The sequence below is a fragment of the Bufo gargarizans genome, chromosome 2 (genome assembly GCF_014858855.1).
Source record: "Bufo gargarizans isolate SCDJY-AF-19 chromosome 2, ASM1485885v1, whole genome shotgun sequence".
Taxonomy (NCBI): domain Eukaryota; kingdom Metazoa; phylum Chordata; class Amphibia; order Anura; family Bufonidae; genus Bufo; species Bufo gargarizans.
This window is the reverse complement of record NC_058081.1, coordinates 548,593,164-548,607,442: the sequence shown is the minus strand read 5'-3', so window position 1 is coordinate 548,607,442 and position 14,279 is coordinate 548,593,164. Positions and strand designations below refer to the sequence as shown.

The 14,279-nt window shown below is 43.3% G+C and overlaps 1 protein-coding gene across 1 annotated transcript in view; it reads left to right on the top strand.

Annotated features, from left to right (window-relative positions):
* Nucleotides 1–14,279, top strand: part of LOC122926662 (netrin-1-like) — a 143,207-nt gene that overhangs the window by 118,149 nt on the left and 10,779 nt on the right. Inside the window, exons 6-7 of the mRNA XM_044278106.1 lie at nucleotides 6,583–6,639; nucleotides 8,309–8,389. Of these exons, the coding sequence (XP_044134041.1) occupies nucleotides 6,583–6,639; nucleotides 8,309–8,389 (138 nt within the window). The remainder of the gene's footprint in view (nucleotides 1–6,582; nucleotides 6,640–8,308; nucleotides 8,390–14,279) is intronic.

Sequence of the window (14,279 nt, the reverse complement as noted above, 5' to 3'; positions counted from 1 at the left end):
ACTACCGTAAGAAGCAGCGGATGTCTCCTGCAGATCTTGGCTGGGCAGTAGCTGCTGACTGTCCTATAGTAGCTCGTCCTCGCTGAAAAGTGGAGCCAAGCCTAGGGCATATAATACTTCTCGTGCTGAGGGAACTGAAAATGACAGAGAAAGGTTCAGGACATCTGGGTGCACAGTGCCTGCTCCTAGGCTATGCCAACTAAGCGTTGTGTCAGAGGAACCTTCCGACACTTGACTGTGGGTGTCTAATGTCACTTGGGACGAAGTGGATGACTGAGTCAACCATTCAAGAACCGCTGGGTTGCTGGTCAAGGCACGACCGCTAGATGACACCGGGAGTTCAGGCCTCTCGCTGTGACCCCTGCTGCCACGCCCCCTTACTCTTTTTCGACCTCTGCCTGCGCTAAAAACATTTAGGCCATTTTTTTGTGCCACTAATACACGCCAAAAAGGGCTTTAGAATATATAACTGCACCGCTGAACGGCAAATAGGCCCTAATTTTTTTACCACTAATTAGGTGTGAGTACCTGCTGCTGATCTGACCATCTAAAACATTATGGGCGAGGGCCTGCTACTGCTACTGAGTTGACCATCTAAAACATTAGAGGCGAGGGCCTGCTGCTGAGCTGACCATCGAAAAAATTATGGTTGAGGGTCTGCTGGTGAGCTGACTCTCTAAAACATTAGGGGTGACAGCCTGCTGCTTATCTGACCATAAAAACATTATTGGCGAGGGCCTGCTGCTGAGCTGACCATCAAAAAAATTGTGGTTGAGGGCCTGCTGCTGAGCTGACCCTCTAAAACATTAGGAACGAGGGCAGCCTAATAAGAATGTTGATATGAAGGAGGAGGAGGACGAGAAAAGGAAGATTGAACCATATACCCTTTTTTGTGGTGGAAGGGGTGCATGGGAATACAGTGTATTCAATGCACCATAAAAGCCACATTTAAAGTGCTTTTATTTTCAGCCGCTTTCCTCTGGTGGAGTAGAGAAGTCAGCAGCAATCCAGGCCTTGTTCATTTTGATAAGCGTCAACCTTTTCAGTTGGCAGGTGGATACGCTTATCACTTATTATGCGCCCAGCAGCACTAAATACCCGCTCTGACAAAACGCAGGCAGCAGGGCAGGCCAGCACCTCCAAGGCGTAGAGTGCCAGTTCGTGCCACGCGTCCAGCTGGGACACCCAATAGTTGCAAGGCACAGAGGGATCTGACATGGTCTGCTACGTTCTCCTTTAGTATCTTCCAAAATGTTTACCTTTTTGTGACAGTAGGCCGCACATCAGGGTAAAGGTGCTGGCGGGGTGGCATGAAACTGTCCCAGACCTTGGTGAGTGTTGCCCTGCCTCTGTTGCTCTGCTGTGTGTTTCCCTCATCTCCTTTCCTCGGTTGCTCAAAGAACTACGTACTCTGCCGCCAGTATTGTCAGCTGGAAATTTTGGGAGCAATTTTTCCACAAGGACCTTCTGGTATTGCACCATTTTGCTAGTCCTCTCCTCCACAGGAATGAGAGATTAGAAGTTCTGTTTGTAGAGGGGGTCAAGAAGGGTGAACAACCAGTAATCGGTGTTGGCCAAAATGCATACAACGCGAGGGTCACAGGAAAGGCAGCATAATATAAAGTCAGCCATGTGTGCCAGAGTCCCAACTGACAAGACTTTGCTGTCCTCATAATGAGGATGACTTTCAATCTCCTCATCCTCTTCCTCCTCTTCTGCACATCCACACTGAACAGATGGAATAAACCTGCTATGGGTACTACCCTTTGTAGGGGAGGCAACTATCTCCTGCTCCTCCTCCTCCTCATCATCATCCAAATGACACTGAGAAGACGAAATTAGGGCGGTCTGGCTATTACCCTGTGTACTGTCTTCCCCCATTTCCACCTCTTCCACATACAAAGCGTCCGCCTTCATTGTGAGCAGCAAGCGTTTCAGTAGACATGGAAGTAGGATGGTTACGCTGTTAATAGCGCAATCGCCGCTTACCATCTGTATTGATCTGTAAGTTGCGTAAAACCTCACAGAGGTCAGACATGCATGCACACTCATCGCTTGTGAAGAGTGAAAGCTGACTGGAAAGGCAACGACCATGTTGCAGCTGGTATTCCACTACTGCCCTCTGCTGATCAAAAAGCCTGGCCAACATGTGGAACGTGGAATTCCAGCGCGTGATCATGTAGTGCAACAGTCTGTGAGATGGTAATTACAAGCGCTGCTGCAGCGCTGCCAGACCGGCGGCAGCTGTAGATGACTTTTGGAAATGTGCACACACGCGGCGCACCTTCACCAATAGTTCAGGCAAATTGGGGTAGGTTTTGAGAAACCTCTGAACCACTAAGTTTAACACGTGGGCTAGGCATGGTATGTGTGTGAGCTCCAAAGCTGCCACCAAGTTACAGCCATTATCAGACACGACCATGTCTGGTTGTAGGTTAAGTGGTGAGAGCCACAGCTCAGTCTGGTCCCTTATACCCTGCCAGAGGTCTGCGGCGGTGTGCTGTTTGTCACCTAAGTAAATAAGTTTCTGCAGGCCTGTTGCCGCTTCCCCGCTGCAGTGCTACACTGCTTCCAGCTATGGACTGATGGATGACTGGTGCTGCAAGATGACAATTCAGAGGTGGAAGTGGAGGAGGAGAAAGGGGGGGGGGGTTGCACCCACTAATGTAGGTGGTGGTGGAAATTCTTGTGGAAGTTGGGCCTGCAATCCTTGACATCGGTAGCACCTGTGCCATCCCAGGGTATGACTCTCTCCTGGTCTCCACAATGTTCACCCAGTGTGTCGTCAGGGAAATGTAGCATCCCTGGCCACAAGCACTTGTCCATGTGTCAGTCGTTAATCGGACCTTCCCAATAACTGTGTTTGTCAGGGCACGGGTGATGTTATGGGACACATGCTGGTGTAAGGCGGGGACGGCACATAGGGCAAAACAGTGGAGGCTGGGGACTGAGTAACGAGGGACGGCCACCGACATCAGGCTGTGAAAGCCTCAGTGTCCACAAGCCTAAATGGCAACATTTCCGGAGCCAGTAATTTGGAAAGGTGCGCATCTGTACGCTGCGCTGGGACACAGAAGTGGATGTGCTAGCTGATGGTGCTTGCGAAAGTCCAGGTGCAGGGTGGGAGGCATCCGGGCCTGCATCTTGGACAGCGGATTGTCCAGCATATAACACAGGGGAAGAAGAGGCAGTGGTGTGACCCACAGACACTGATTGTGGACCCAGGCATTCGGCCCACCTTTTAGGGTGTTTTGATGCCATGTGGCGGATCATACTGGTGAGGTTGCTAGTGTTCACGCCCCTGCTAATTTTTGGTATGGCGCAGGTTGCAAATGACAATTCTTTTATAGTACGCACTTTCCTCAAAATAGCACCAAACTGTGGAACATCTACCCCTTGGCAAGGGAGATTTCCGCAAGGGGTGCTCCGGGGAACAGTTGTGGGCCTGTTAGGTGTGGTCCGCCTTCTCCGTTTTGCCACCCCACTGCCTCTTCCAGCCTTTTGCGATGCTACAAATCCCTCCCCCTTTGTACTGCTGTCCTCGCTCGGCTTGCCATCTTCCCAGGTTGGGTCAGTGATTTCATCGTCCACCACCTTCTCTTCCACTTCCTCACTCTGGTCATCCTTCTGACTTGTTGACCTAACAACAATCTCACTTATTGAAAACTGTGTCTCATCCTCATCATCAACCTCTTGAGACACTAATTGCAGTTGACTCATCATCCACCTTGTGAAACGCAAATTGCAGTTCCCCACCGCCATCTTCTTCTGACTGTGGTTGCTCAAGAGTTTGGGTATCAGGGCACAAGTTCTCCTTATGTCCCTCTTCAAGCGGGCTTGGTGAGAGGCCCAAATTAAGGAATGGTGCTGAAAATAGCTCCTCGAAATATATCCGAGTGTGGGATCACTTGTTTGCAAAGACTCTCCATGGTGGGAGGTAGGAGGACCAGGGTGAGGATTCTGTTGACAAGACTCTTGGCTACTAAGACTGAACTTTGTGGAAGACAGGGTGGTGCTTAACGGACTTGAAGCATTATTTGCTACAATCCAACTGACCACCTGCTCACACTGGTTTGACTTCGAGAGTGGTGTCCTGGACCACCCTGCAAACTGGGACATGAAGCTAGGTATAAAGTGTATGCGCAAATAAACTACAGTCAATGCCACTGATATTTGGGATGCGGAAACGTTATACCGGAGAGGTACCACAGGTAATGGCGCTGCTATCAACAGCGGCTAAGAAAAAATTACAGTCAATGTCACAGATATTCGGGATGCTAAAACGTTATACAGGCGATGTAGCGTAGGTAATTTCACTGTCCGCAGCATCTACGGAAAAAGTACACTGGATGTCACATATATTTTTAGTATGCGCACACGTTAAACAGGAGATGTATCACAGATAATGTCGCTGTCCGCAGTGTCTACGGAAAAAGTACACTGGATGTCACAGATATTTTTAGTATGCGCACACGTTAAACAGGAGATGTAGCGCAAATAATGTCGCTGTCCGCAGCGTCTACGGATAAGGTAAACTGGATGTCACAGATATTTTTTTTATGCACACACGTTACACAGGAGATGTAGCGCAGATAATATCGCTGTCTGCAGCGGCCAAACAATTGCAAGCTATTTAGTGCAGGTTGCGCTAAAATATATTGCTGCCAGATACAACAATAGTCCTTAGAAGGACTTTTGGTTCTCTAATACCAACCTTGCCTAACAAAAAAATTTAATTTAATTCCCTACACTATCTGTCCCTTCTAAAGCACAGCTCTCCCTGATGCGTTCCAGCCAGCCAATCACTGCAATGCCAGTAACCAACATGGCTACGGCATTACAGTGAGTGGCAGTACTCACCTGCACATTTATTGGCTGTGCAGCAGCCAACTAACGTCCGGGGAGGAGGCTCGAGCATCGCGCTCGATCACACACGCTATTCGTCCGAACACCGCGATGTGCTGGTGTTCGGCCGAGCATGCTCGCTCAACACTACTTTAGAACATATAACTGCACCACTGACCGACAAATATATTTTTTCTTTTTCAACTAATACACGACATAAAGGGCTTTAGAACATATAACTGCACCGTTGAATGGCAAATATATTTAACTTTTCCCACTAATACACGACAAAAAGGTCAGTAATTTTAGCACTTCGCCACTCAACGGCTAATAAGCCCTTTTTTCCCACTAATACAAGCCAAAATGCTTTAGAACATATAAGTGCACCTCAAAAGGACACATAAGATGTAGAAATATTTCCTTGTAATAAACCCTGTTAATGCCTGTTTCAAACAGCACTTGCACCCTAATAAGAAGAGTTTGCTGGAAGTACAGAGCTGTATAATGGCAATTTGGATCCCCAGTCAGTGCAGCAAGGTGTAATAGGATTCTTCCTTATACCCAGGCTGTAACCTCCCCTACTGAACCCGGTTCAACATAAATGCTGTGAAATGATTCCTCCCTATCCTTTCTCTACACCTTGATTAATCTTTCCCTGCACTTGTAAATCGTTTTTTTAGCACAATGAAGTTTTTTCTAACACTGTCCCTAGAGCCTGCTGACATCTCTCCCTGCACTAAGTACACTGGTAAATGGCAGAATCTAAGATGGCTGACGCTATTTATAGGGCTGTGACATCGCAGGGCTGGCTGCTGATTGGCTGCATACATGGTATTATGGGTCATCCCGCCTTCCCAGAGTTCCTTTCTACATGTCCTCACACATGCAGCAGCCATTTTATGAAAAAATGTGATTCGTTACCACAAAATGTGAGGAAATTTGACTTCGGTGCGAATCACATTTTTCCTGAAATTCCACTTTGTCAGCTTCGATTCGCTCATCTCTAATCTCAATCTCACTGAGTATCTGTAGGATGCTCAGTAAAAAACAACTGCAATTCATGAAGACCCACCTGGCAACTTACAGAACATAAAGAATCTGCTGCTCACATCCTGGTGCCAGAAACCTCAGAATAGCTTCAGGTTTCATGTGGAGTACATGCCTTGATAAGTCGATTTGGCAGCACAAGGAGAACCTGCACAATGTTAGCAGGTGGTTTTAATGTCATGGCTTATTGGTGTATGGGTATTGGATGACTTTGTTTCTTATATGGATGCAGATGTACCATATGTAAACAGTTGCATGGATGTGTACAACCTGTGCTGTTGTACATAGACCCAGTAGGAGAATCTTAATTATGTCTACCAGATTGCATCTAAGCTTACTGTGACTGGTATATTTTAAGAGAGACATAAGGGTATTGCTCATTACTGTGCTATTGTACAGCAAGGGGCTTATATATGGTTCTTGTATCAGAACCCTCTGCTGTCTGTGTCCAAATGGTTTGAAATGGTCTCATCAAACAGATCCAAAAATTAGATCTGGGTGATTTTAATTAAGTTCTTCAAGCTATACCATCCACTGTATTTAATGATGTGATGTAGCCACAGATTGTTTGCAAAAAAAAATAAAAAAATGGATATTAAAATGTGTAATTTCATTTGCATTTAAATAATATATTTATTCTTAGATGATCATGTAATACATATTATAACTTTTTTTTTTAAATCATTTTAGGAGAGGTTCAAGAAGAACTGACTACAACCGTAGCATATCCTCTGGAATGGAAAGCAGGTAGTTCAGAAAAATTTTATAATCATAAAATTGTGGAATGAGGGATTTTTTTTTAAACTTTAATGCGTTGTCCACTTTCTGGTTACTGCTAAGCAATGTGTGTGTAAGATGATTATATGGCACTTATTAATATATAGCCTTTGTTGAAATACTGTGCCATTTTCAATATTTCCTAAAATATGCCCCCTTTGGTTGCCAATTCATTTGTGCTGTTCACACAGCGATCATATCCATAAAATGGCTGTTGATGAAGGGTCATGTGAACAGGTAAATCACCTTTGAGTGATGGCTCCTCCATTCAAATATGCTGCTAATGGCATCTGGACTTCACTGCTGGGATCTGAATGCATGTGCAGTGTGTTAGAATGGAGGAGGCTGAGTAATGTGACTGGTAACATGACCCTCCATCAGCAGCCATCTTATGGACAAGACCTCTATGCGGACAACAGAGAAGATTTGCCTAACAAGGGGACATGGCTTATGAAATATAGCAAACGGCACAGAATACTAACAGAGGCTATAATAGTAAGGCTACATGCACACGACCGTATGTGTTTTGCGGTCTGCAAATTGCGGATCTGCAAAAAAAATGGATGACGTTCCGTATGACATGCGTTTTTTTTGCGGATCCGTTTTTTTGCGGATCCATTGTAATAATGCCTATTCTTGTCCGCAAACTAGAAAAAAATAGGACATGCACTATTTTTTGGGCGGAGCAACGGAACGGACATACTGATGCGGACAGCCTATGAACCCCATAGACTATAATGGGATCCATTAGGTTTCCCCTCAGAGGAAGATTTTTAAAGGGGAGACAAAAGTCCTGCATGTCTAGAACAGACAGAGCTGATCAGACAAAATAGCTGGTTAACGCGGGCACCTGACCACCTGTTAAAGAAGCACACATAGATCAGGGAAACATAAACCCTATAAACATGGAGCATACAGGTCACAGGAGACACCACACAAACAACCAGTATACGTGGGAATAGTCAACTGCAGCCAGTACGTAAGTACAGGCAGCCAGCCTAAATTGCAACACAGTGTGACAGTGAACCAGAAAGTAGCCAAAATTCAACCCCTTTAGTTTTATTAGATATAGTCAGTATGAATGTAGCAATATGGAAGATGTATCCATTTTTTGTAAATGGGGTGTAAATAAAATAAAAATAAAAAAGATGAGTGAAGCAATACTATAAATGTATATGCCCCTGACTACATAATGAAGGTTTTCCTATCTCACTGTGGAAATGACGAGATGGGACTTAGTGCCAAACCCAGGTGGCCAGGTTTATGGAGCTCTGCTGTTTCCATAACTCCCATTGCAGTAAATTGGAGTTAAAGAAACAGCATAGCTTTCTGTGTTGCGCTGTTCATTTAGGTCACTACATCGGGAGTTACAGAAACATAGGAGGACCAGTCTGCTCATAAGTTTTTGAAAGGCCGGCCACCTGGGGTTGGTGCATAGTCCCGTCTCGCTGTAGAAATGTCAAAATTGGACAACTCCTTTAATATCAGATGGGAAAACTTTCAAAATAGCCATTCTGACATGCATTTTTAATGTAAGTACACCAGCCTCACCAGGCTATTTTATAACTGATGCAGTTTATAATGTGAAATCTTATGGAAGATCCTCTTTAAATCTTTTTTTCTTTTTATATGGAAAAAGGGAATCAGTGTGAATCATATTGTAAGCCATCCCATAGTCGTGTCCACATGAACCTTCGCAAATACTGCAAAAAGGACTATGGTATGTATGAATTTTTTATAAGAATGAACATTTGCTTCTTGACTTTTTCAAAGAAAGTCTGGTCATGAAAATAGGGTGGTGTTCAAAAAAGGTGATTTCTTAGAGACGTTTCACTATATACTGTACATATGTGTGTAATGCCTGTACGTGTGTATGTTATTGTGTCTAATTGTGTAAAGTATACATTATATATAGTATGTGCATTGTTATATAATAGTACTATTTATTTCTATGGTTTAAATGTTCTATTTATGAGTAGCATAAGCAATACTATTTTTGTGCATAGATATCAGTACTAATAATGTCTAATGGTGCTATTATCGTGTATTAGTATGCTGTGCTATTTATGAGCATATTAGTGTGACACTATATGTATGAAACGTACGAAGCATTGTTTATTTGTATTGTAAATTAGTATTATTTCTGTGCAGTAATATGAGCGCACTAAAAGCATCTTGTGGTGTGTACCTGTGAACTATATCTGTACATACATAAGCTCCCACACATCCATGTCCATGAAACACCCCACTTCCATTCGCAAAATGTTGCATGCAACCCTGTTTGTGTGTGAAAAGTATATCTTTTATATGTAGCTGTATAGTGTGGCAACATCATTTGTACAATTTATAGCTGTATTTTCCGTGTATACAGCATATCTGGCACTGCAGGGTACTGATATTTCCACTTTTTTGTAGTATTATATGCCCACTTTCTGACACTTTAGTTTTTTATTGCAGTAGTTTATAGCACTATTATCTTATCTTCAGTACATCTATGCACTGCCATTTATATTTCAAAACTGGTAAACAGTTTAAGTATGACATTACAGAATTGTAATTCTGTGGAATTTACTGATTCAAGAAATATTTTAGCTGTCGCAAATAGTTGGGGAGAAGGAAACGAAGGATGAGAGTGGTAGATTTGGCCTTGAGGGTTGCAGTAGTACTCACAGTGGCAATTTCCCTCAAACCCTCCACCCACGGTGGCTCTCGCTGGTTCCGTATAGTGATTGGAGGGCGCACTCTTTCTTCCCTCGGGGGCATAACCTGGTCTTGGGACTCCTATTTGCTGGTGATTGGGTGTCCTTGATGTTATATGTTTTGACAGGGTGCAAGGCAGGATAGTGGATAAAGTGGTCTCAGATGATGGAGGAATCAGAAACCAGGCCCGTTGATATCAATAAATAAGTTTCTCTTTACTACAGTGTAAAGATTACAAAACTAGTTGTGATATGCATTGTAGTGAAAATAGCTTTAGATACCAAACCCTCAAAATATGAGCTAAAGTGCTAATGCTATGATGTCATCTATAGTTACCGAATAAAAGGACAAAATGTACTAAACATATCTATGGACACAATTTAAATCCCAAAATAAACTACAAATTAAACTAGACATTTTATAAGAAAGCAAACATAGTGACTAATATTGTTAAAGTTTGTCACTGTAGGCTTTTCTCTTTTCCATATTCACTAAATGGAATGCGATAGACCTTCCGTTTCTAGGACTTTTTAGATGCAAATAGATTAATTAGTGGGAATTAGTGTGCTTTCATGGTGCTCTTTGCTTTGGGTCAGTGTCCTCCCAGTAGGTCCTCTTGATCCCACAGGCACAGCCAGGATAAAATGAGTGAAGGATCATCATTTCATAGGATTAGTTAAAGCCATGGCTTTTGAGAAAATAAGGATTCTAGGGTGAGAAGAGAAGGGAAGTGTGCACTAAAAAGCAGAACGTGTAAGGGAGAGAAGAGAGAGCGATCAAGTCCAAGCCCTGCTGCGTAAGAAGAATGTTTTCAACAATACAAAGGGATTTATCAAGTTAAGCCGATTTTCTCTTGAATATTATAAAGAATTAAGGGCAAAGACGGAAAAAAGTGGAATGAAAACAGAACCAACCTTGGAAAGACTATACATTTAACTGTGTACAAGCTTGCATAAAAAAATACCCTAAAATTGATCCTTAAAGCAAGATTAATTTACTTTATGCAGTTTCATTCTTCGGAATGTGTAATGAATAATTACATCGCTGCACCCCTTTTCACAGAGAGGTTACACAAACTATTGGGTGGCTTGTAATGTATTAATGCTCAGTATGCTTCAGGGCAAGCACCATTTAATGAAAGGGGTAAGGGGCCTACAAGGCTCAGACAGAGGTGAGAAAAAGACAGGGGAATAAAAAGAGTTTTCCTTGATTAATCGTCTTTATGTCATGACCAATTAAAACTAAACAATCTTCAAACAAATGATGAGCTACAGAGTAACTGCTCAAATTAAAGGGATGAGGTCACAGGTTAAGTGTGTGCAACCACCCAAAGTGTATGTATATATTAGAACAATCTTACAAACCCTTCAAATATGCTGTTTGTTTAAGAGAAAAAAAATAAACTGAATGAAACCAACATGAATTCAGCATCACACTGCATGTTAGACTACTAACCAGTGGCAGAGGAAACTTAAAGAGCCAATTTCAATGTAGAAATCCATCCAACTATAGTGAGAACTAATATCTACAAAAGGAAAAGTCTTGTGGCATCAGTGGTTCTGTCTAGGTGTGACTCCATAACAAAATTACATTGTGGATTCATGCAAGAGGTCATAAGACCACCGATAAACATCCCAAGAGCTCAGCTTGGGTCAGAATTTCAGTATTCAACATTAAGAATTTTTCTGGGCAAGCAAGTGATTCTTGAGAGTGAAACAAGGTGGATCACTGACATCCTCAAGTGCATCAAGACTTATGTTGGCCCAGCAACATGTGGGTGATTCTCAAACAATATGAGAGCAGTAGAATGAAACTAAAACATTTTATTGAAGGAACAATCAACTTTGTTATCTTATCACTTTTAGGTAGAATGCCTGATTATCTGTCTGCTACCTATAAAACAGTGGTACAGTATATACACGGAGTGGGGGTAAGCTCCTGGATGGCCAGATCCTTTTCTGCTTTTTAGTGCACATGGTGGTTTAACACGTTAATTGTCAAAAATACATTTGCAACATTTTTTATATGACACCTAGAGTTTTTTAGTAATATGTTTTGTAGAGACATTCTTTTCTTTTTTTAGTTTTGTTGAGGGGAATTTTAAAAAATCCTATTTTTTTCAAATATAGCTTCTATTTTTTAAATATGAAAACTGACATCGAAATAAATTATTAAATTAAATTTTGTGTCGATAATTTTGATATATACTATACATAGTTTTGCGTGAATGGGACTACTATGGTAACGATTTTGGTTGTAGGAAAATAATATGTCCACCCAGAGGTCATTAAAAGACAATGACACTTTTTTTGTGCACTTTTTGCACTTTTCCATTGTAACTGGGGCAAAGGAGACCCAGTTACAGAGGAAAATAGTCTCCTCTAGGGGCATTGTGAACATACAGAACTGATCAGTTTCTGCTAAGATCCTACAGACTTGCTCTGCCCCAAGGCACACAGGGATTACATGATCTCTAGATCCAATAGAGGAAGTGACCACTTCATAGAGCTCATTGAGTGCTGTGCACCAAGCAAATAAGAAGGCAGAAATGGTAATAAATCGCTTCTGTCCTCTCCTCGTGGTAATTGGCTGTAATTGATAGCCAGGGACCTGACCTGCTCCTGCTATCTAGCAGGCTTTAATTCCATGCTGTACATGTAAGGCCTCTTTCACACACACAATACAGATTGTCTTAGGATCTGTTCAGGAAAAAAATGAAGGATTTGCACACAAGTTGAATCAGTTTTGTCTGCGATAGTATTCAGTGTTTCTGTTTTTCAGTCTAGGTTACATGCATTTTTCAAGCAGCTCTATTAATTCCTATAAGGCAAGAGCTGCATAAAAAACGGACAATATAGAAGATGTTAGAATTTTTCCTGAATAGAAAGATGTGTACACTGTCATATGAGACATCTTGAAGTATTGTAGTTGTAACGGACTCCCTGGTACCCCGACTGGGCACCTCCATCAGTGATATGGCTTCCAAAATGGAACATATTCCAACCGCTGTTATCATTACCCCAAGAATCAGGCAGCACTCATTTTGAGGTAAGCAGAATGACTAAAGCCTTTATTAACACAAAGCATTTGAGTTTTATAGAAAGAAACCCACCCCCTCCCGGTCTAGAAAGAACTGGTATCAACCACTTTGTAGGAGTCTGATTTGTCTCAATACACATTTTGAGTTAACAGGACAAGCATCATGGCACAAAGTCTAACAATGGGCTGATTTAACAGATAGGTGTGGATGGCGGATGGGAGGATAAACAAAGAGACATACAGACAATGTGTTCCCCTGCACCCACAATATACCGCATCCCCCAGCATTAGCAACACACATCCTGGATTTGTCACAATACTCCCCCCTGTTCTATAATCCGGCATACCTGGCTAGACCCACATGGGTCAGCCAGAGAATGTCCGGGAGCACAGTCCTAGAGCTCAGTTTGCCGGAAAAGCCAATCCGCATTGCCATTCTGCTTTCCTGGCCGATATTGCCCTGTAAAGTTATAATGCTGCAGGGCAAGACTCCAGCACAACAAACATCCATTGTCTCCGGAAACTGTGTTGAGCCAAATTAGTGGGCTATGGTCGGTGAGCACAGTAAAAGGTCGTCCATACAAATACGACTGTAGTTTCTTCAGAGCCCATACCAGTGCTAGGCACTTCTTTTCAATAGCCGCGTACCCCACCTCCCGGGGTAGTAACTTGCAGCTGAGGTAGGCTACAGGGTGCTCACTGCCGTCGGTGCCCACCTGGATCAGCACTGCTCCCAACCCAAAAGTAGAGGCATCTGTGTGAACACAAAATTGTTTGTTGGGGTCAGGAGCAGCAAGAATAGGGGCAGAAATCAATGGTTCCTTTGACTTCTGGAAGCTTTGCATTCTTGGGGCCACAGGACCTGCCGGGGAAGGTTCTTATGGGTAAGGTCAGTCAAGGGTTTTGCTATAGAGCTGAAGTTGGGGATGAACCGTCTGTAACATCCTGCAGTCCCTAAGAAGGCTAAAACCAGGGTCTTCGTCTGGAGAGGGGGCCTGTTGGCGACTGCCTCGACCTTAGCAGGTTCCATGTGCTGTTGTCCACAGCCCACCCAATGTACTGTACTTCAGACATCTCTATGTTGCACTTGTCTAGCCTCAACGTTAGTCCTGCAGCCCTAATGCGGTCTAACACAATACCCAGGTGAACAAGATGTTCCTCCCAGGTATCACTATAGATCGCAATGTCGTCCAGATATGCACAGGCATAGTCCTGGAGACCATCGAGAAGCGAATCTACCATCCTCTGGAATGTCGCCGGAGCATTCTTCATTCCAAACGGCATGACCAAAAACTGGTACAGGCTGAAAGGAGTGATGAACGCTGACTTTGGAACAGCATCCACGTCCAGATAAATCTGCCAGTACCCTTTACATAGGTCAAGGGTAGTCAGAAAGTTACCCCGAGTGATGCGGTCTAGCAGCTCATCCACTCGGGGCATAGGATAAGCATCAGTCGTGGTCCGGTCATTCAGTCTCCTGTAATCTATACAAAAACTGGTCGTACCATTCCGTTTAGGCACTACCACTACTGGGGAAGCCCAAGGGCTCTGTGACGGCTTGATGACTCCCATATCGAGCATATCCCTAATTTCCTGCCTCATCCCTTCCCTAGAAATACTGACAGTGCCCGTCACGACCTTTGTGGTCTGGCGAGCTGGTGGACGTGAGGCGCAAATCTCAACCGGTTTTGACAAGTACAGGTTTGGTAAATGGTGTCAAGAGCAAGGATTTGGCTTTGTTTCTCATAATAGCTCTACTTGGAATAGAAAGGAACTGTACAAAAAAGATGGTTTGCATCTTTCTCTCAAAGGAACAAATGTACTTAGTGAACAACTCCAAGAATTTGCGAAAGAGTATATAAATTAGGAAG